Consider the following 23716-nt stretch of genomic DNA (forward strand, 5'->3'; position numbering starts at 1 on the left):
CCATAAGAAAACTTGCATACAGACCTGGGAATACCCCCAGAACATCACTAGTTATGATGTTCTAAAACCAATTCAAAACAAACCCAAATACCCTGTTCCCCTAGTGGGGTGATGGCTCCATTAACTGTGGGCTGGAGCATACCCCCCTACATGCTGGAGGCTGGGTTTGACCATACACATTTCATCACTTAGCCAAAGACGAACCACCCAAGCATCTCTGGGTATGTTTCCCCCTAAAAACCTATGTTCCCCATGTGCTCCCCATCTACTAAATAAAAACAAAAAACAGAAGAAGGGTGGGTGAGCAGAATACAGCCAAGGTTTTGGGTGGCAAAATCTCACTTCTCAGGGGTGACAGAGCCACATGCACAGCCATTGTGGTAGTGTCAGAGGAAACCATAATGAGATATCTGTGTGTGTGCAATAAGGCACATGTGCAAGTCAGGCTGGATATGGAGGGGGAAGAAACTGGGAAGAAAAGCAGGTGATGGAAGTGTTTGCCTGCCTGATTCACTTACCTTACCATTCCTCCCCCACTTTTTTGTTTATTTGTTTTGTTTTTTGTTTTTTTGGGCCACACCCAGTGGTGCTCAGGGGTTACTCCTGGCTGTCTGCTCAGAAATCAGAAATAGCTCCTGGCAGGCACGGGGGACCTTATGGGACACCGGGATTCGAACCAACCACCTTTGGTCCCTGGATCGGCTGCTTGCAGGCAAACACTGCTATGCTATCTCTCCGGGCCCCCTCCCCCCACTTTTTTAAAGGGGGCATTCGCTCAAGTGCTGGGATGACGCCAGGTCATTCTGGGGTAGGTAGTTCAAGACAAGGGCCTTGAAGAGATAGATACAGTGGTGCTGGAGATTACCCAAGTCATCCGTTGCAAGCTTGAACCCCCAGGAGACCACTTTGCAGTGTTAGGGACACCACGCAGAGCTGGGAACCAACTAGATCTACTATATACAAGGCTGATTATAAGTGCATTAATCCCTTGTGCATCTCTCCAGCTCTTCCCCCTTCTTTTCTTCAAAAAGCACTGAATCTACAACGGAAAGAATTTAACATGGTAAAATAAAAGGTTCTATAAAATAAAAAAAGAGTGAAATATGACAACAGTCGAGGATGGCTCAAGTCATTTATTTCAGAAAACGTTCCTTCCACGCCACCAGACAGATCAAGGTCAGAATAATTCCGATTAAAATATCTATTATACACCACACACACACACACCACACACACACACACCACATACACACATATGTATATATATTCTAAACAAAGTATCTAAGCACTCCATGTAAAGGATATATCTTCCAGCTCTGCTCGGTGGTTGACTGCAAGGAAATCTCCGCAGTCTCTTGCTTGTAAACAGGTGGTCTTCTGTTCCCTTCCTATATTCTCTGCCTACAGCCCTTGGGGACGACTGACAGTAACCTAAAGAGCGAAAAAAAAAAGCTCATCTAAGGCCTGCGCTCCGGGTGAGGGCGGGCTCCGCCGCGGGGCATGCCGGGAGTTGTAGTCCAAGCCCCACGGCGGCTCCGCCCCATTGGCTAGAGTCCACGCATGCGCACACCTCCTGCCGAGCACAATGGCGGACGCAGAGCTGCAGCCCGCAAGCGAAAGCGCGAATCTGACGCTGGAGAGGCGGAAGCTCCCATCAGGGAGGAAAAAAGAAAAGAACGCGGGGAATGGCACCTCTGGCCCTGTCCGCTTACCAATTTCTCTGGCTTCCCGAGTGAAAAAGGTGCTGAGGGAGGTCCCGCAAGGACAAGATCATCTTCCTACACGGCAAAGGTACCTAGAGCAACACTGGGGAGGAGGAGGCGGATGCCGGCGGGGCGGGAGCCAATCAGGGCCTCGGGGGTGTGGGCGGGTCTTTCCGAGATATTTGGCGGGGAATGCAAATTTAGTGGGCGGGGCGTAGAGTGTGTCGTGGGCACTTCCGAATAGCTGGTTGTGTGGCTATCCTCTTGCTGGAAAATGACAGTTCATACAGAAACCAAACAACAACAACTAACAACAGCTAATGTGTGAAAAAATTTCACCACAGAGAATGACTCAGGTGATTGGACAACCCTAATATGACTGGAGGCCAGAGTCTGTCTTATGCAGGAGAACTTCAGGGATAAGGTCTCTTTGTATTTAGAACAAAGGCTTTTTGGCCCCCAGCCGTCCCCCCTCTTTCTCCCCTGACTCCAGGCCTTCCCTGGGTGCCAGCTCAGATGGCCAGAAGTGGGTTCAGTTGGACTCTTAGGGGTTCTCAGGCTACCCCCATCCCTCCGTACTCCAAGGGGAAGGTGCATGGGGAGGAGGTTGGGCAGATATCTGGCTTCCGGTTTCCCCTTTGATTCTGGAGAGACCAGCTCTTGCCAGGTATGGGGTTGGGGAGGCCCCATGCTGGAGGCCTTCTCCCTAGCCTGGGGTGTGCTGGGAGGCTTGGCAGGCCCCCAGCCATCCCCCTCTTTCTCCCTGGACTCCAGGTCTTCCCTGGGTGCCGGTCCAGGTGGACTCTATCGGGGTCATCAGGCTTTCTCCCCACCTCTCCCTACGCTAATGGGAATGCGCTTTGGTAGGAGGGCAGGCCGTTCTAGCACTGGTTTATGTTGGGACAGTCACTGGAAATTTTTTCTCCTTGGTCTCCTAATGATAGTAATGTATATATATAGTTTACATATGCATAATATCCATCTTGTATTGTGACCTTGATACTTCCCTACAAAGCTCATTTCTAATCTTTTACTGCCTCAGCCCCAACCCTTATTTCCCCCCATCTACCCATGTAGGGCGCTCATGACATGAAGCTCACCACATAGAGTGATGAGTGCAGTTAGAGAAATAACTACACTGAAAACTATCATAACAATGTGAATGAATGAGAGAAATAGAAAGCCTGTCTCGAGTACAGGTGTGGGTGGGGTGGGGAGGAGGGAGATCTGGGAAATTGGTGGTGGGAATCTTGCACTGGTGAAGGAGGGTGTTCTTTATATGACTGTAATCATACAACTACAATCATATTTGTAATCATGGTGTTTAAATAAGATAATTAAAAAAAAAGAACAAGGCTTTTTTCCCCCCATTTTACCCATATTTTGCTGGGCCTATGCAAACAACAACACTTGCCACTCTCACACTGTTATTGCTGTATTTTTTAAACTCTTATCCTTTAAAAAAAAAGAGCTTATTAAACTTTCTGCTGGTGCTTCAATGAATTCATTGTGAGTCAGTTTTCAAAAATATTCTTTCCTTTCTCTTCTATCTCTTTAGTTTTTATTTCAACTTTCTATTTTTTAAAAAAAAACATGTTGCTTTTGGTCTTCCTAAAAATGTATTATTATCAGTTATGTCAACTATGTAATGCATTTTCTTTAAATAAATTAATAATAATTATAATAAAAGAAATGACAGTTCACTCTAGCCTGCCTGGCTGATGGCAAACCACGTGTTCAGTTCCCCTAAGAACGCCTGCATTCTGTCATCCTGGAGAGGTTCCGGAGCTCAAGTCCTTCTCGCTCCTTCTGGCCCTAAACTGTAGGAAGGAAGATCCCCAAGGAGAGGGTTTGTGAATTTGGTGATTCAGTTCCACACTCATACTTACCCTTATGGGCCTCTAGCGAGCCAGGCACATCCATGAATCTCTAGAACCTTGGGGTTTTCTGAGCTGGACAGATAAACAAAACTGGTAATGTTCTAGCCAGCTTAGGTTCTTTTCTCTCTCTCTCTTTTTTTTTTTTTTTGGCCACACCCATATGGCTCAGGACCCTATGGGATGCTGGGCTTCAACCCTGGTTGACAGCATGCAAGGCAAATACCCTACCTGCTATGCTATCACCCTGGTAGGTTCTTGTTCTCAACAGTTGGACTAGAGACGAGGTGGCCAGATGCAGTGGAAACTTGATTTTTTGGGGGCAACGTGGGAAATATTTTCAGTCGATAAATGAACACTTTTTTTTGTTGTTTGTTTTTGGGTCACACCCGGCAGTGCTCAGGGGTTACTCCTGGCTCTATACTCAGAAATCACTCCTGGCAGGCTCAGGGGACCATATGGGTTGCCGGGATTCGAACCATCGACCTTCTGCATGAGAGGCAAATGCCTTACCTCCATGCTATCTCTCCGGTCCCAGATGAACGCTTTTTGGCAGGAGATGGGGTAACCACATCCAGTGATTGCTCAGGGGTTACTCCTGGCTCTACACTCCGGAATTACTCTTGGCGGTGCTTGAGGGGCTATTTGGAATGCCAGAGATAGATACTGGTTATGTGTTAGGCTAGTAGTGCCTTACCCTCTGTACTATCTCTCTGGCCCCAGATGAGTACTTTTGCATTGGGTTGTAGATGTCTACCATGGTTCCTATAGAAGGGCTGGGACAGAGTAGGATTTTCTTCTATATATCCTGGGCTCATTCATAGGATGGGCCTATTCTTGAAATCATTCTCCCTGGTGCTTACCTGCCTGCTGCTCCTGTCACTGTATGCTATGCCTTGAGTAGGGCTGGGCTTATGCCCCGAGTCTTCTCTGTGTGTTTCTTTATAGTCTGCCCTTTCCTTGGCCCTTGCAAATATGGAGCCTACTTGGAGCTAGAGCTATGTTGCCCAAAGTAGATTTTAGTTCCTCCTCCAACACTGACTGTGCATAGACCTTGGGCAAGCCACTCTTTCTCCTGCTCTGTGTAGAGGGATACACAGCCCTGCAAGCCTAGTCCTGTAAGCCCACATTTTTTGGGCTGGGCAAGTGGGGTTCAGGAGTTGTTTGGCACCAGAGAAGGGAGGGAACACCAAGTGCTGGTTTCCAAGGTGGTATTTCTGCACCCAGGTAAATGAGACCTCTGAGGACAAAGACGGTGAGGATGCTGTTGTGATTCTGGAGAAGACACCGTTCCAGGTGGAGCAAGTGGCACAGGTCCTGGCAGGCAGCCCTGAGCTGCAGCTACAGTTCTCCAATGACATCTATAGCACTTTCCAGCTGTTCCCCCCACGCCCACTGACTGGTGAGTACAATGTGCTGGGGATCTTGGTGTCACCTGCAGGGTTTCATGCATGGAAACATGGGACACACTCAGAAGCCGCTTCTGCTTGTGGGAATGGTAGGGTGTGGGGTTTGCTGCTGATCCCCGGAGGAGAGCAGCCAGGGATGTCAGAGAGGAAAACACAGACCACCCTCAAAGGAGCATCAGAGAAACCCCACTCCAGGCAGTGTTTTGAGAGAGCATGGCATCCTCCCCTGCTGGCTAATCAGTGGCACCTGTCCTATGTCCTCACCCTTGTCACTATTCCCATTCATAGATGCCACTGCCTTACTTTTTCATCAGTATAATGGCACTATCAGGACTTGGAAGCTTTGTTGATTTAGTTTGTTTTGGGTGGTTCTGAGGTTCAAACTCAAGACCTCAACATGTAAGGCAAATGCTTTACCATTGAACTGCCTCCCAGCCCCAGAAACTTGAGTATAGGGAAAGTAAAGAGATGGCAGAGAAAACTGAGGCCCTTCTCATAGAGGGGGGACTTGTCCACCACCGTAGCCATACCTCTCCAGGGTACAGTCTTCATTCCTGGAGACACCCGACTTATGTTTTGGTTTTGCTGATTTTAGTTTTGGGATCATACCCAGAGATGTACAGGACTTACTTTGGCTCTGCACACAGGATCACTTTAGGCATTGTTCTGGGAGGATCCTGTATGGCATTGTGGATTGTACTGGGGTTGGCTGCATGCAGTCCTGTGCCTTAACCCCTGAACCATCCCTCTGCCTCCCTGCTTCTAGTTGGGAGCTTTGCCTGTGGCTGAGGTGTGGGGAACTGAGAAGGGTGAGGACTTGGAGATCCAGGCTGAGATTTTATTTGGATTGCAAGTAGTTCCTGATGTCTTGGGATTCTGGAAACCGGTCTTCATGGTGTTTCCCTTCATGGTATTTCCCAGAGTGGGTGATTGTGGGGGGTCGGTGGCACTAGACCTGCCCAGGGTTGTGGTCTCTGTTGCAGGTGGAGGACACTCTCTGTTCACTTAAGTTACATTTCCGTAGATGCTGGAGCTAAGGGATTTTGGTGCAAACTGGGCTATGGAATCTTGGGATCTCTATGGGTAGCTGGATCTAAGGACAGCTTTGTTGGAGCTCAGAGGAGACAGGTTGATCTAGGTAGGACAATGGTCCTCAAACTACGACCCGCGGGCCACATATTTTATTTATTCCCATTTTGTTTCTTCACTTCTAAATAAGATATATGCAGTGTGCATAGAAATTTGTTCATAATTTTTGTTTTTACTATCATCTGGCCCACCAACAGTCTGAAGGACAGTGAACTGGCTCCCTGTTTAAAAAGTTTGAGGACCCCTGATCTAGGAGGTTTTTCTAAGCAGAAAATTTTGTTTTGCTCCTGTACTATTTGCTCCTTGTCTTTTGATTCCCTCATCCCCAGATTTATAGAAGAGTTTGACTTACTTGGTAGCCTGCTACATTCTGTCTTTTTGTTTGTTTGTTTGTTTGTTTTAATGTTTGGATCACACACTGTGATACTCAGGTTACTCCTGGCTCTTCACTCAGGGATCATTTCTGGCAAGCCTCAGGTAACCACATGGAATGTGGGGGATTGAATCCCAGTCGGCTGTGTGCAAGGCAAGTGCCCTATCTACTGTTCATATTCTCAGTCTTGACTTTTATTCTTTTTTTTTTTTTTTTGACTTTTATTCTAAGGCATCCCTTGACATGGAGTTTGGAGCTTGTCAGCAGTGTCAAAATTCACCTGGCCGAAGGCCAGCTCCAGACTGCATTCTCTTGCCATTACTGTACTGCCATTCTTCTTCTTGCTCCAGTCTTCCCCCAAGGAGTCTCACATCCTCCTTTCCGCTGGTTTTTCCATGGCTCTCTCAGATGCTGGTGTAGGACGTGGTTTCTCTTTTCGTCTTCCAAGATTGTGTCAAAATGGATGGTCAGGGGCTGGAGAGATAGCATGGAGGCAGGGTGGTTTGCTTTGCATCAGGACAGTGGTTCAAATCCCAGCATCCCATATGGTCCCCCGAGCCTGCCAACAGCGATTTCTGAGCGTAGAGCCAGGAATAACCTCTGAGCTCTGCTGGGTATGACCCAAAAACAAAACAAAACAAAAAAATCAAATTGTACTCTTAGCTTGCTAAAGGTAGAAAAATGGTCCATAGGGGCTGAAAAGATAGCACAGCAGTAGGGCATTTGCCTTACACGTGGCCAACCCAGGACAGACCCGGGTTCAATTCCAGGCATTCCATATGGTCCCTCGAACCTGCCAAGAGCGATTACTGAGCACAGAGCCAGGAGTAACCCCGGAGTGCCGCCAGGTGTGGACCCCCCGAAAAAAGGTCCCTTGGCTAGATCTGACTTGCTTAATGGTTTAGCAGCTTCTGCTCATTCTTTATTTTTATTTTTTGTGATTATTATTTTTTGGGCCACACCCAGTAGTGCTCAGTGCTTACTCCTGGCTCTGCACTCCTGGATCACTTCTGGCAGGGCTCAGAGGGACCGTATGGGATGTTGAGGATTGAGTCAAATCCTATGCAAAGCAAACGTTCTGTCTGCTGTACTGTATTGCTCTGCACCATGTTCTAGAATTCTCCACCTGCTTAGAGTGTGGTCTGTGGAGTAGCAACATTAGCTCCAGGGATCATGCACATGCTTGGACTTCTGGAGGCCTGGGTTTGATACCCAAATGAAGTCTGATTCTCCTGAGTACCATCAAGCGTGGCCCACCAAACCAAAAAAAGAAAAAAAAATGAGCCAGACAGATAGGTCAGCCCTGGCACTTGCCTTTCCTCTACAAACCCTGGTTTAGATCCTCAGTACCACCTGTGCCCCTGTACCACCAGGGGTCACTCCTGAGCACTGAGCCAGGACTAGCCCAAGAACACCACTGGCTCTATGAAAGCAAAGTGTCAGGCCCCAGGATATAGACTCCAGGATCAGCCCTGCTAGGGAGGGATTTGCCCATTAAGCTTCATAAAGTGCTAGTTGGGGCCCGGAGAGATAGCACAGCGGCGTTTGCCTTGCAAGCAGCCGATCCAGGACCAAAAGTGGTTGGTTCAAATCCCGGTGTCCCATATGGTCCCCCGTGCCTGCCAGGAGCTATTTCTGAGCAGACAGCCAGGAGTAACCCCTGAGCATCGCCGGGTGTGACCCAAAATCCAAAAAAAAAAAACCAACCAGAAAGTGCTAGTTGACCCAATTCTGTTTCTCTCTTTTTTTTTTTCCACCCCCAATTCTGTTTCTTCAGCTCTGGCCTGCCCATGAGCCACCAGCTCCCCTTCTGGGCCACTCTACCAGGAGACTTCAAAGGGTCCCTGCAGGTGCCTGTAAGGGGCCAGGTATGGAGTGAGAAGCAGGAATGCTCAGTCTTTAGAGGGATTTAAATTAAAAACTGCTGTGATGGCTGGTGGGCTGGGCCCTAGAGCTGCAGAGATCCTGCCCACCCAACCTTGTTTGGGTATGAGCCTCCCAAAGAGAGAAGTAATCTCAGTAGTAATTCACACCTAGTTGTAGGGAATATTGGAATCACAGCAGACTCATTCCAAGACCCATAGTGGGTGCTCAAGGAAAGTCCCCAAATCAAGCTGCTTTTCTTTTTTGCCTGTGGTAAATAACGTATGACCACAAGGGGGCAGCATCGTCAAAGTCCCGCTGTGCTGTGCTAGGGCCTCTCAGGTCTGGCATCTCGGATTTACAAACTGACCCATCCTGTATCTTAAAGGAATTCCTGCAACCTCAGCCCTCCAACTGACCCCTGTGCCCATATAGTGATCCCATGAGTTTTTTCTGCCATCGCTGATTATGTCATCAGCTCTCTCCTTGCTTGTCTAGGGGAACCCTCAGTTTCTTTGCTGGCTGCTATCTTGATTTCTTATGGTTTTCCTCTAGTCATTAGCAGATTTCTCCTATTGCATACCCCCAGGACAGGGGTGGTATTTGCTGGAACAGACAGGGTGGGTGGTACATTAGTAACTTTAAGTACTGTTAGAGGAACTTTCTGTGTACTCATTTACCGAAAATAGATTTCGGGGTGTGTGGTGCTGAGTCATTATTTTTTTCCTGAAAAGGGGGCGTTAGGCCAAATGGGTTAGGAGGAGACTGCTCTAGCCTGGAGGTTCTGACTCTGCTGCCCTTCCATATTCTAGTTGGCCACTGTATCTACACTCATTGTTGTGCTGACTCTGGGCATCTGGTGGCAAGACCAGCCTATCTGCTTTATATTCCAGCATGTCCTGAGCAGTGGATGGTCCAAGAAGTGACCATTCCTTGGATGGTATAGGTGGTACAGGGTTCAGCATAGGCCTGCCACTTCAGCCAGGCTTGAATGATGCCTGGCTTTGCCCGGATATGAGCATGTGGGAAATGTCTGTGTTCTCTGAACAAGCAGGAAGTGCCGTGACCTGCTAAGTGTTGGCCTGGCTATGAGTCAGGTGGCTATTTTCATGTGAGTACCAATATCTGTCTTTGTACTTGGGGTGGGACAGCCAGCCAGCAAAGCTGTGCGTGCATGTGGGGTTGCCCAGCCAGGGCCCACAGTCCTCTGCCCTGATAGCTGAGACCTAAGGATGGGCGGTGACAGACTCTGCAGCAAGCTGGCAAGGGATGGGCAGTGCTGAGACTGTTAATAATAGAACATTAACGGACAAGGTATATGCTCAGTTTCTGACCTGTCATTGTGTCAAGAAAAAAACATCATGGTTGTGAAATGAGTGGTGCAGGAAGTGTCTGAAAGATGATTTCAGCCTTTGCAACAGCCAACAGTGTAGCTTTCCCTGACCGGGCCAGGCAGAGAGGGCGGACACAAGAGCTGAGATGGCTCATAGGTAGTGATAGAAGGGAGTGGAAGGGTGGAGTGCCAGATAAATCCATCTACAATTCAATCTAATTTGACAATTTGATCTCACCCACAATGATATATCCAGTTAAGAATAGATGAAGGAGATAGCACAGTGGCGTTTGCCTTGCAAGCAGCCGATCCAGGACCAAAAGTGATTGGTTCAAATCCGGGTGTCCCATATGGACCCCCGTGCCTGCCAGGAGCTATTTCTGAGCAGACAGCCAGGAGTAACCCCTGAGCACCGCCGGGTGTGACCCAAAAACAAAAACAAAAAAAACAAACAAAAAAAATTCCTTTCTTGGGGCCGGGCGGTGGCGCTAAAGGTAAGGTGCCTGCCTTGCCTGCGCTAGCCTTGGACGGACCGCGGTTCGATCCCCCGGTGTCCCATATGGTCCCCCAAGCCAGGAGCAACTTCTGAGCGCATAGCCAGGAGTAACCCCTGAGCGTTACCGGGTGTGGCCCAAAAACCAAAAAAAAAAAAAAAAAGAATAGATGAAGGTGTGGTACATATATACAATGTGATAACTACATAGCCGTAAGGAATGATGCAGTCATGCAGTTTGCTGCAACATGGATGGAACTGGCAGATACTTTGTTAAATTAAGTAAGTCAGAAGAAGGATAATTACTGGATAATATCACTTACATGTGGTATTTAGAATAACTGCATGAAGAAATGCAGAGGTTTAAATGTGAGTTGTCTGGAACACTCTTGGCTCCAGAGTATAACAAGGAGAAGGAAAGAAATTGAGTGGAAGAAGAGAAAAATAAGTATAAAAGGATGGGTTCAGAGGCCAAATGGTCTCAGGTATATTGGTGGTGTTAAAAAAAAAAAAAAGACGGGGCTGGAGAGATAGCATGGAGGTAAGGCGTTTGCCTTTCATGCAAGAGGTCATCGGTTCGAATCCCAGCGTCCCATATGGTCCCCCGTGCCTGCCAGGAGCAATTTCTGAGCATGGAGCCAGGAGTAACCCCTGAGCACTGCCGGGTGTGACCCAAAAACCACAAAAAAAAAAAAAAAAAAAAAAAGACAACTAGGGGCCAGAGGGATAGCATGGAGGTAGGGCATTTGCCTTGCATACAGAAGGATGGTGGTTCGAATCCCGGTGTCCCATATGGTCCCCTGTGCCCCCCATATGGTACCCCATACCCCCTGAGTCAGAGCTAGGAGTAACCCCTGAGCACTCCCAGGTGTGACCCAGAAACAAAACAAAACAAAACAAAAAAGACAACTAAATATCCAAGCCAAAGGCAACAACAATAGAGTCAAGAGACTCAAACTTTGGAGCCGGAGAGATAGCATGGAGGTAGGGCATTTGTCTTGTATACAGAAGAAGGGTAGTTCGAATCCTGGCATTTCATATATCCCCCGAGCCTGCCAGGAACGATTTCTGCACATAGAGCCAGAAGTAACCCCTGAGCACTGCCGGGTGTGACCCAAAACCAAAAAAAAAAAAATGAGAGAGAGAGAGAGAGAGAGAGAGAGAGGAGAGGAGAGGGGAGGGGGAGGGGAGGGGAGGGGAGGGGAGGGGGAGGGGAGGGGAGGGGAGGGGAGGGGAGGGGAGGGGAGGGGGAGGGGAGGGGAGGGGAGGGGAGGGGAGGGGAGGGGAGGGGAGAGGAGAGGAGAGGAGAGGAGAGGAGAGGAGAGGAGAGGAGAGGAGAGGAGAGGAGAGGAGAGGAGAGGAGAGGAGAGAGAGACTTTAACAATCAAAACTTCAGGGGCCTGGAGAGGTAGCACAGCGGCGTTTGCCTTGCAAGAAACTGTGGTACATATACACAATGGAATATTATGCAGCTGTCAGGAGAGATGAAGTCATGAAATTTTCCTATACATGGATGTACATGGAATCTATTATGCTGAGTGAAATAAGTCAGAGAGAGAGAGAGAGAGAAACATAGAATGGTCTCACTCATCTATGGGTTTTAAGAAAAATGAAAGACATTCTTGCAATAATAATTTCCAGACACAAAAGAGAGAAGGGCTGGAAGTTACAGCTCACCTCATGAAGCTCACTACAAACAAGGATGAGTTTAGTTAGAGAAATAATTACATTTCGAACTATCCTAATAATGAGAATGTATGAGGGAAGTAGAAAGTCTGTCTAGAGTACAGGCGGAGGTTGGGTGGGGAAAAGGCAGATTTGGGACACTGGCGATGGGAATGTTGCACTGGTGATGGGTGGTGTTCTTTACATGACTGAAACCCAAACACAATCATTTATGTGATCAAGGTGTTTAAATAAAATATAAAAAAAAAGAAAGGAAATGAAAAAAAATAAAAAAGGATAGATGAAGATAACCAGGATGGAAAATATCAGCAAATAAAAGGAAGTCCGAGGCTGGCCTGCTTACCTCTGCCCAGGCAGAATTGGACCTTCTACAGTGGAAGTTCTGGAGTCTCAGCCCTGCATGCCTAATCTAGACCCAGCCTTTGAACTGCATAATAAAGTCTAACCTTCTGAGTTTTGTATATAAATCGTTTATACAATTCTTTTTTTTGTTTGTGTTTTGTTTTTGGGCCACACACGGTGACGCTCAGGGGTTACTCCTGGCTATGGGCTCAGAAGTCGCTCCTGGCTTGGGGGACCATATGGGACGCCGGGGGATCGAACCGAGGTCTGTCCTACGCTAGCGCTTGCAAGGCAGACACCTTACCTCTTTACACCAGCCCCTTTTATACAATTCTTTTTTTGTTTGTTTGTTTGTTTGTTTTTTTTGGGCCACACCCATTTGATGCTCAGGGGTTACTCTTAGCTAAGCTCTCAGAAATTGCCCCTGGCTTGGGGGGACCATATGGGACGCCGGGTCCTTCCTTGGCTAGTGCTTGCAAGGCAGACACCTTACCTCTAACGCCACCTCACGGCCCGAAAAGATTTTATTTTTAGGCTACACCTAGTGTACTGAGGGATCATTCCTAGAGGGGCTGATTGGTGCTGGGGGAATCAACTTGGGTTGGGCTTTGTGCAAGGTAAGTGCCTTACTTCAGCCTTTTTTTTTTGGGGGGGGGGGGGCACATCCAGCGACACTCATGGATTACTCCTGACTCTGCTCTCAGAAATTGCTCCAGGCAGGCTCAGGGGACCAACCAAATGGGATGCCAGGGATCAAACCCGGGTACGTCCCACATGAGCAGTTTGCTAACAACCTACCACATTATTATCACTCCAGCCCCAACCTCAGCCTTTTTGTAAATAAAGATCCTTTCAGTTTCACTTTTGCTCCTGAGGCTTGAACCCACTTCCGAAGCAGGCCTGTGTGAAGTTTGTGTTTTACTGTGGACTTTATGTGCCTTAGCAAATTATCTGGAACACCTTAATTTCAATGGTAATGGCCCCCTGAGATAAGGTATATAAAGCAGCTTGAAACAGGCTTGTTGATATGTGCAGAAAACTGATAACCTTAGGGCCTTTTGCTTGTTTTTGGGGAGAGGGGGCAGTATTCCAAACCTATTCCTGCTCTGTGTTCCTAGCAGGGCTTGGGGACCAAATGTAGTGCCCGGGACAAATGTTGATTGGTAGATTGCAAGACAAGTGCCTAACCTGCTACACTATGGATCTGGCCCAGGGCCCATTGACTTTTTTTGGGGGGGAGGGGGACCACACCCTGTGGTGCTCAGGGGTTACTCCTGGCTGTCTGCTCAGAAATAGCTCTTGGCAGGCACGGGGGACCATATGGTACAAGGGATTCGAACCAACCACCTTTGGTTCTGGATCGGCTGCTTGCAAGGCAAACGCCGCTGTGCTATCTCTCCGGGTCCAGGGCCCATTGACTTTTAAAGGCAGAAAAACCAAAGGTCCAGGCAAACCAACTGGCAAACAAATAAATAAAAAATAAAAGGTTCAGAGTGAGAAAGATGATATGGTGATAGGGCACTTACATTTTACATCACTGACATGGGTGGTACCCCAGATGATACCCTGAACCTGCCAGGAGCGATACCTGCCTGTAGAATCAGGAATAAGCCTGAACACTGCTGTATATGCCTCCCCCCGCCCCCCAAAAAAACAACAACACAAAAATTCCATGGATCAGGGGCTCCAGCTCCAGTTCCACAGCTTAGCTAACCTTTTTACTTTAGTCTATTTGATCCCAGCACACTTTGTGTGGTCTCTGAGCACTACTAAGAGCAACCCCTTGAGCACAAAACTGGGAATAACTCCCTCTGCAGCACAGCCAAATGTGTTTCAGTTTCTCCCCACTCCCTCCACCAAAATTATAATTCCATGGAACTTGGACCAGAGAGATAATGCAAGGTACTGAATGCAAGCTTTGCATGGAGGAGGCCTAGGTTTGAATCCAGCATCGTTATGTCCCCTAACATTGCCAGAGCCATTCCCCAAACAACAGAGCTGGAGGTATTCCAGTCCCTATCCCAGTTCTGCTGGGTGTGGCCCTCAGATAATAAAATTCATAAACATCCCTTGGGCGTTCCATGAGGCATCCTGTGCATCTTCCCTGTGAAGAAAGCCAACTGTCACCCTTTATTGAGGCCTTTTGCCCTCTTCTGGAGCCCAGGGAGGAGACACTGGGTGAGGATATAACCCAGATATCCAGACCACCTTTTTTGTTTTGTTTTGTTTCGTTTTTTAGAGGGGAGAGGAAGAGAATGGGAGAGGGGAGAGAGGGGAGGGGAGGGGAGAGATGAGAAGGGAGAGGGGACAGGATAGGAGAAGGGAGAGAGGAGAGGGGAGAGGAAGAGGATGGGAGAGGAGAGAGGGGAGGCGAGAGGAGCGGAGAGGAGAGGAGAGGAGAGGGGAGAGGATGGGGAAGGGGAGACATGAGAGGGGAGAGGATGGGAGAGGGCCATTTTAAAATTTTTTTTGGGTCGCATTCAGCAGCGCTCAGGGGTTAGTCCTGGCTCTACGCTCAGAAATAGCTCCTGGCAATCTCGGAGGACAATATTGGATGCCGGGATTCGAACCACAGTCCTTCTGCATGCAAGGCAGACACCCTACCTCTCCATGCTATCTCTCCGACCCCCAAACCACCTTTTTTTTTTTTTTTTTGGTTTTTGGGCCACACCTGGCGGTGCTCAGGGGTTACTCCTGGCTGTCTGCTCAGAAATAGCTCCTGGCAGGCACGGGGGACCATATGGGACACCGGGATTCGAACCAACCACCTTTGGTCCTGGATCAGCTGCTTGCAAGGCAAACACTGCTGTGCTATCTCTCCGGGCCCCCAAACCACCTTTTAAAGAGCCAACTGCTTTCACTGGCTCAGAGGTGGTTGCAGCACTAGAGTGATGCTCCCCATCCGCACTCTTCTTGTTGCAGAGCCCGTCTAGTACCTCAGCACCTTTCTCCCCGTGCCCCTATCACTGCCCAGACTTGTTGCCACCCTGCCTGTCCCATCAGCATCACTCATGGCAGAAAAATCTGGAAAGCAGGTAACTACTAACCACAGAGAGGAATATATTGAGGGACCTTCGTGCACGGGACCTCCTCATAGGCCAGGGGAAGGAAGGAATCTTAGCTCTGCATGTCCAGAAGAGCAAGTCTGCATGTGGGACAGGAAAAACAAGACTCAGAGTACACAGTGGCATGTTATTATGGTTAGATAACATGGCAGAAGAAAACCAGAACACAGCAGTAGACGACTGAGGAATGCAGTTGCTCAAACTGTGAGGCAAAAAAATAAGTGATTAACTTAAGGTCAATAAAATGCTTTTCCTGACAGGGCCGACCAGAGAGAACATGGGGGAATTGTATGCTCTGTTTCTTGGCTTTAGGTACAAGTGCCCTTTTTATTTTTTTAATCCTGAAGTCACACCCAATCATGCACAGGACTTAATCATAGCGCTGTGGCTCAGGGATCACTCCTGGCAAAACTTGGGGACCATATGCAGAGTTGAGAATCGTAGTGGGGTCAGCTGTATTCAAAGCAAGCACCTTAACTCCTTTACTCTGTACTGTGTCTGACCCATGGTGATCTATGATGCATGCAGTTTTTATTTCATGCAGTGCAACTGGACATGCATATCTTTTTTTGTTTGTTTTTTTTTTGTTTTGGGGCCACACCCAGTGATGCTCAGGGTTACTCCTAGCTATGTACTCAGAAATCGCTTCTCGGGGCCGGGCGGTGGCGCAAGAGGTAAGGTGCCTGCCTTGCCTGCGCTAGCCTTGGACGGACCACAGTTCGATCCCCCGGCGTCCCATATGGTCCCCCAAGCCAGGAGCAACTTCTGGGCGCATAGCCAGGAGTAACCCCTGAGCATTACCAGGTGTGGCCCAAAAACCAAAAAAAAAAAAAAAAGAAATCGCTTCTGACATGGGGGATCATATGGGACGCCAGGATTCAAACCACTGTCCATCCTGGATCGGCTGCATACAAGGCAAATACCCTATTGCTGTGCTATTAATCGGCCCTTTCTTTTCTTTTCTTTTCTTTTCTTTTCTTTTCTTTTCTTTTCTTTTCTTTTCTTTTCTTTTCTTTTCTTTTCTTTTCTTTTCTTTTCTTTTTTCTTTTTTTTTCTTTTTTTTTCTTTTCTTTTTCTTTTCTTTTCTTTTCTTTTCTTTTTTTCTTTTCTTTATTTAAACACCATGATTACAAATATGATTGTAGTTGTATGATTTCAGTCATGTAAAGAACACCCCCTTTCACTAGTGCAACATTCCCACCACCAATGTCCCAAATCTCCCTCCTCACCCCACCACCGCCTGTACTCGAGACAGGCTTTCTACTTCCCTCATTCATTCACATTGTTAGGATAGTTCTCAATGTAGTTATTTCTCTAACAGCACTCATCACTCTTTGTGATGAGCTTCATGTCATGAGCTGCACTTCCAGCCCTCATCTCTTTTGTCTCAGAATTATTGCAAAAATGTCTTTCATTTTTCTTAAAACCCATAGATGAGTGAGACTATTCTGCATCTATCTGTCTCCCTCTGACTTATTTCACTCAGCACGATAGATTCCATGCACATCCATGTATAGGAAAATTTCATGACTTCATCTCTCTTGACAGCTGCATAATATTCCATTGTGTATATGTACCACAGTTTCTTTAGCCATTCATCTGTTGAAGGACATCTTGGCTACTGTAAATAGCGCTGCAATGAAAGTAGGTATGAGGAAGGGATTTTTGTATTGTATTTTTGTGTTCCTCCGGTATATCCCTAGGAGTGGTATAGCTGGATCGTATGGGAGCTCAGTTTCCAGTTTTGGGAGGAATCTCCATATCGCTTTCCATAAAGGTTGGACTAGACAGCATTCCCAACCAGCAGTAAAAAAGAGTTCCTTTCTCTCTACATCCCCACCAGCACTGTTTTTTTCCTTCTTTGTGTTGTGTGCCAATCCCAGTAGTGTGAGATGGTACCTCATAGTTGTTTTGATTTGCATCTCCCTGACAATTAGTGATGTGGAGCATCTTTTCATGTGCCTTTTGGCCATTTGCATTTCTTCTTTTTCTTTTTTTTTTTTTTTTTTTTGGTTTTTGGGCCACACCCGGTGACGCTCAGGGGTTACTCCTGGCTATGCGCTCAGAAGTCGCTCCTGGCTTGGGGGACCATATGGGAAACCGGGGGATCGAACCGAGGTCCATCCAAGGCTAGCGCAGGCAAGGCAGGCACCTTACCTCTAGCGCCACCGCCCGGCCCCTGCATTTCTTCTTTTACAAAGTGTCTGTTCATTTCTTCTCCCCATTTTTTGATGGGGTTCTTTTTTGTTTTGTTTTGTTTTTATTTTTGTTTTTTTTGGGCCACACCCAGCAGCGCTCAGAAGTTACTCCTGGCTCTATGCTCAGAAATCACTCCTGGCAGGCTCGGAGGACCATATGGGATGCTGGGATTCGAACCAACGTCCTTTTGCATGCAAGGCAAATGCACTACCTCCATGTTATCTCTCCACCCCCACTTTTTTTTTCTTCCCCCTTTTTTTAAATCTTATTTTGGTTTGGGGCTACATCCAGTGGTGCTTGGGGTCATTCCTGGTAGGGCCAGGTAGGACTAGCACTGGAATCCTGCACGCAAAGTGTGTCTTCAGCTTGTTGAGCTCTCTCTTTCATCCTGCATACATTTGTTTATATGAACATACGTACCTGATTTCACCTTGTTTTCTATGTGCAGTATACTTCATAGTTAAACCTATTGAAAGGACAGTGATATGGCACAGAATATGAGACACTGGGTTCCAGCCATGCAAAATGAATAAGAAGGTTGAGGATCAAGCTCAGTGGACTGAAGTGCCTATATTGCATGGAAACTCAACAGCACGCAAAGACACACCTGTCTTCCCATGACCAGGTCTAAGCAGAGTGGCGTCCAGCCTCCCCTGAATAACTAACTTAGTGATGGGAAGCATCAGGGCCCCAGGAGACCTGACAAGGTCCCACTATGTTCTGATCTCTGCCCTTGTTCTCAAGCTTGGTTTCATGTCTTGCTGAAAGTGAAAGTGAAGAGCTGGCTTCCTCTGGGTCTGGGACATCAGGGGATTCCCCTGCTCATTGTTGCCACTTCTTGGCGCCTTGAGAAGGCTCAGGCGCCAGGAAGAGGTGACAGTGAGCAGGGAAGTCTCCCACTGGGCACCAGATTCAGCTTCGTCAGACAGGCATGACCCTCTCCCCCATTCCTGCATGTCTCCTGCATGTCCTCAACGCATCTCATCGGCCTAGGGGGTTGCAGGTTGTAGCTGAGCCAAAGGGCCAGCAGGTCTACGCCAGAATGTGGCATCTCAGAAAGCACATTCTTTTACATAGATTGCAGAAGTAGGCAAGCCCTGCACGCCTCACCCCAACACTCAGCTTGGGACAAAATGAAGCGGGGTGCTGTGTGTGTCCCAGAGCTGATTTTGGCTCTGTGCTCTGGATGGTTTGCTAGCGAGGCAGCTCTGAGCTAACATTAAGCACAGGGGCCACCACCCTAGCCCTGCTGTGTCCAAAATAAGCAGAGTTGGGTGCCTGCCTGTCACCGAGAGCCTCAGAGAGCTGCTGTGACCAGAAAAGGCTCACTGGAAGGGGCCCCTACTACCAGGCTCTTTGGTGGATTTCCTCACCCCACTGTGCAGCTCTTTCTATTCATCCACAGCAAAGAGACTTAGCCTTTTAGACTTCCCTGGCCTCTATCTTCTCTTTCCACCTGTTGATGGTAAGACTATTTTTGTCTTTCAAAAAGTGTCTTGGAGGGCCCGGAGAGATAGCGCAGCGGCGTTTGCCTTGCAAGCAGCTGATCCAGGACCAAAGGTGGTTGGTTCGAATCCCGGTGTCCCATATGGTCCCCCATGCCTGCCAGGAGCTATTTCTGAGCAGACAGCCAGGAGTAACCCCTGAGCACCTCCAGGTGTGGCCCAAACCCCCACCCCCCTCCCCAAAAAAAAGTGTCTTGGAGATCCTAAGCATAGTCTTTATTTTGTCACTGTAGGCTTTTGGTTTTGCCTCATTTGGGGGGTGGGGAGGCCACACCTAGGGTTGCATAGAGCTCCCTCCTGGCAGGCTTGGGGACCAGACGGGCTACTGGGGAGTGAACCCATGAGAGCAAAGCCATGAGAATTACATGCATGACCAGCTTTAGGTTTTATGGGCCATGTGGACCATCTAGGCTTCCAGCCCTACCTGCCCCCATCTGCCCTTTTGATATGACCCCTGCTGTCTAGCTAAAAGGAGGTCTGTGTGCAGCTTTTAGAAGTTGCTTCTGAGTAGATACCAGTTCAATGTGTTCGCATCACTCTGGTCTCATCTATGTATGTGATGAGTCCAGTGGAGCACCCCTGCCTGGTGAGTGACTGGGAAAGGGTGAGGTTCCTGTCTGCCTGAGGCCATGTCGTCTCCTCTCTCTGACCCAGCACTTCATCCCCCCCAAACTTCTTTCCAGCTTTGCCCATTGGGCCCTTCTTTCTGCATTCACTGCTCTCTGTCTTGGTACCTTGTGTGTATTTATGTCACTGGTGTCTTTTCCCTGTTCTTTTTGTTGTTGTTGTTGTTGTTGTTGTTGTTGTTGTTGTTTTTTGGGTCACACCCAGCAGCGCTCAGAAGTCACTCCTGTCAGGCACAGAGGACCATATGGGATGCCAGAATTCAAAGAACCATCTGTCCTGTGTTGACCACGTGCTAGGCAAAAAGCCTTACCGCTGTGCTATTGCTCCGGCCCCTCTTTTCCCTGTTTTCGAAATAATCTGACTGGCCTGAAAGCTTGTTACTTGGTATGTCTTACCTCCTTCCTTCCTGGAAGCATTGTTTCCAGAAGGCTCTTTCCTGCCCGTACTAATGGCCAGGCGGGTCCAAGCCTTGCCTTAGGACCTTTATTCAGGCTTGCTCTCTGGGTTGGCCCTGCACAGGGCCAAGTGCTGCTCAGGAGAGGTCGGAGGCAGAGCCCTCTGAATTGGTGTCAGGGGGTGTGAGGACAGAACTGAGCTGCTTCCTACCTGCCTCCCCCCTCCCCCATTCTCTAGCATATGTCTGCGGGGTCCTTTCTGTGCGACTTATTTGAATTTCGGTTTCTTTCTCTTTGTTTGTGGTTTTTGGGTCACACCCGGCAGTGCTCAGGGGTTATTCCTGGCTCCAGGCTCAGAAATTGCTCCTGGCATGCATGGGGGACCATATGGGATGCTGGGATTCGAACCGATGACCTCCTGCATGAAAGGCAAATGCCTTACCTCCATGCTATCTCTCCGGCCCCGAATTTCAGTTTCTTGGCAGCTCTTTGTCTTCTCTGGAAGTTTCCAGTAGGTTTTCTTTATCTCTGGTGTTCTGGCATTTAGTAAGACTGTGTCTGGGAAAGAATTTTTTCTACCATTCATTTCTCTGGGAACTTTGAGACCATTTGGTTTAAAGTCAAATCATGAAATCATGGGCTGGGGAAATGGTTTAAAAGCTAGGGCACTTGCTTAGCTGCAGGAGCCTTGGATCTGGTCACCAACCAGCCCCTCCACCCTCATATTCCAACCACTGCTAGGGGTAACTCTCGAGTTGTCAGTAGTGCTGCACTAATGCTGTCAGTTGTGCCCTCCCAAACCAGTACCAAAAATATATGTGTTTTTATTTCAGAAATGCCCTATGCTGGGGTCGGAGAGAGAGCACAGTGGTAGGGCAATTGCCTTGCACTCAGCTGATTCAAACAGATGGTGGTTCAAATCCCATATGGTCCTCTGTGCCTGCTAGGAACGACTTCTGAGCGAGTAACCCTGAGTGGCCAGTTACTCATGGCTCTGCACTCAGAAGTTGAGCCTGGCAGGCTCAGGGAAGCCGGGATTCGACTCGGAGTCTGTTCTGTGTTGGCCACATACAAGGCAAAACTCCTTACCGCTGTGCTATTGCTCTGGCCCCAAAGTTTTATGATAAGTTGGATTATTTTATTTTATTTTATTATTTTTTAGTTTTAGGGACACAGTGGGCAGTGCTCAGGGGCTATTCCTGGCTCTTTAATCAGGAGTGCTCCTGTTTCTGCTCCAGGTGCTGGAGACTCAAATAGGATGAACAGAAAGCAAGGCTAGTGCCTTACAGACCTGTGCATTTTTTGCCAGCAAGTTTTGGGTTGGGGTGTGTGTTTGTGTGTATCCCCCCTCCACCCCACACCCCCCGCCTTGCTTCCTTTTTTTTCTCTTACTGGAAACACTAGAGTCCTTCCACTTCCTTGCTGGGCCCTTGAACTGCCTGCCTTCCTTCCCCTCACACATCCTCTCTTGCCTGACCTCTGCCACATTGACTTTGTTTTTTTTCCCACAGAGGTTTCTGAAGGGTTCACAGGCACAGGAGACCTTTCTGAGTCCAAATTGTGGGAAGGTAAAAGGATTTACCAGGAGTGAGACTATTTAGTGAGCAAAGAGAGTGCACTGGTTAGACACACATAGCAGAGGAGGGATGGAGTCGGGGGAGAGAGGGAAGGAGAGGGAGACAGAGACAGAAAGACAAAGAAAGAGAGACCCATCCAGCGTTTTAGTTTTAGGGGATACTTGTATCTGGGCTGCTAAAGACGGGGAAACTTCTACTTTCTGTAGATTCGTTAGTTAACTGGTTGTGGCGGGGGTGGGGGGAGCGAGGGAGGCTAGGCAGGAGGCATGGACCCATGGTTGAGGTGAAAAGTAAGTTGTATATAGAGTATAGGGTTGGAGCAATAGCACAGCAGGTCAGGGACTTGTCTTATATATGGCCAACCTTGGTTTTATCGCCAGCATTCCTTGAGTACTGCTAGGAATAAGTCCTGAGTGCAGATCCAGGAGTAAGCCCTGAGCATTGCTGGTGTGGCCCCCAAACAAAACAAAAAATATATAAAATATCTGAGCCAACCATATAGAAAGGATGAAAAATACATATAGTAATTTGGGTCAGTTATGAAATGTCCTGAGTCATTCATAGATAGATAGTAAAATAATTTTAACCTAACTCAGGAAAGGAGTACTGTGGTTAATTCTAGGAATTTGGGTGGCAGTAACTAGGATGTGTGTCTTGCAAGGCCAGGTTGACAAGGTCAGTTCTAGGAGCAGCAGGCTTCTGGGGCACAACTAATAATCTTAGCAATAAGTCTCAGCTACCAGACCTTTGAAATGGGCTGTCATCTCTTTAGGGGGCTTTTGCTAAGCCACTTTAGTTTTTACTAAGCAGTGTTTAAAACTTTCTTTCCTTTTCAACTCACTTTAGTTCATTTTCTGAGCATCCTGTTCTCTTGCTTTTAGGCCCAATCATGTTCTCTTCTCTGACTAGGATTATCATTCTACTTAACTATCATTAAGATGGTTTTAGGGGCCGGAGATATGGCACAGCGCTAGGGTGTTTGCCTTGCACTCAGCTGACCCAGGACTGACGGTGGTTCAAATCCCAGCACTCTATATGGTCTCCTGAGCCAGCCAGAAGTGATTTCTGAGTGTAGAGCCAGGAGTAGCCCCCAAGTGCCACTGGGTGTGACCCCCCCCCCAAATAAAAGATGGTTTTAGAAATTACCTTCTGGCCCATTGTTGGTGGCACATTTGTGGACATGCTGGTGCTGGCTCTTCACTTTGGTCATTTTGTTACTTTTCCTCCCCATCAACCTGTCTGGATGTGAATGGGCAGTGGTGGGCCCCTGGGGCCCACTGGGGCTGAGGTCAAGGTTTGTCCAGGCTGCCCTCCTGTTGTGCAGACAGATCCTTGGTTGGTGGTCAGGCCTGCCTGTATGTGTCCTGAGACTTACCTGCAGCCCTCATGTTCTCCGGTTGGAATTCAAAGATTATCTCAGGAGTGAAGTGAGTTGGCCTCATCTTGTCTGGCCTATAAGCTCAGTGGCTTCCACATTCAAAAAGATAGAGCAACTGTGGAGGTAAACAGGAAAGAAACCATCCAACCTTGGTCCCTGAGTTCTGGCAGAGCTTGTCCCCCTGACTGTCCTGCTACTGCCTTATTATTTATGTATTTATTTTTAATTTTTTATTTTAATTATGAGAACAAAGATGCAAAGAAAGAGGACAAGGTAAAGTTACAGTGGAAGAACAATCACCCATAACATAATTCTCAGAAGAAATCCCCTTGCTGATATCTTAACTTTGAACTTTCAGCCAAAGAACATTAGGATAAATAAAACAGAATCCATGTACAATTACTTTGTCCCTCAAGTCCCCAGATTGTAACACGTTATAATATTTCTTAACAGCACACAAGGCAATCTAAAGCCATAAAACTTACGTAACTCCTTAAACATTATAGGCATAGTATTTTTTTTACATTTCCATGTACATGCATATTAGCTTAAGTTAACCTCAAATTTTAAGTGGGTTTTTTTTTAAGGATTAGAGTCAAAGGAGCACAGTGAAAAACGGTGTGAGAGTGGCAATTATTGTTTGCATAGGCCCACCAAAATATGAGGGGCATGGAAAGGAATAACCTTGGCCTAAATACAAAGAGACCCGACCCCTGAAGTTTCCTGGCATAAGACCAACTCTAGGCTCCAGGCAAGGTACTGCCTTATTATTGATGTGGACAAAGACCTTCTGCTCTGGGCG

At 47.7% G+C, this 23716-nt stretch overlaps 1 protein-coding gene across 1 annotated transcript in view; it reads left to right on the forward strand.

The window, feature by feature from the left end:
- The first annotated feature begins 1585 nt into the window (after positions 1 to 1585).
- The window catches only part of DCPS (decapping enzyme, scavenger), a 43239-nt gene continuing 21108 nt past the window's right edge, over positions 1586 to 23716 (forward strand). Inside the window, 3 exon segments of the mRNA XM_049778428.1 lie at positions 1586 to 1753; positions 1755 to 1791; positions 4755 to 4982. Coding sequence (XP_049634385.1) covers positions 1586 to 1753; positions 1755 to 1791; positions 4755 to 4982 — 433 coding nt within the window.

This window comes from Suncus etruscus, chromosome 8 (assembly GCF_024139225.1).
Source record: "Suncus etruscus isolate mSunEtr1 chromosome 8, mSunEtr1.pri.cur, whole genome shotgun sequence".
In the NCBI taxonomy this organism is placed as follows: Eukaryota; Metazoa; Chordata; class Mammalia; order Eulipotyphla; family Soricidae; genus Suncus; species Suncus etruscus.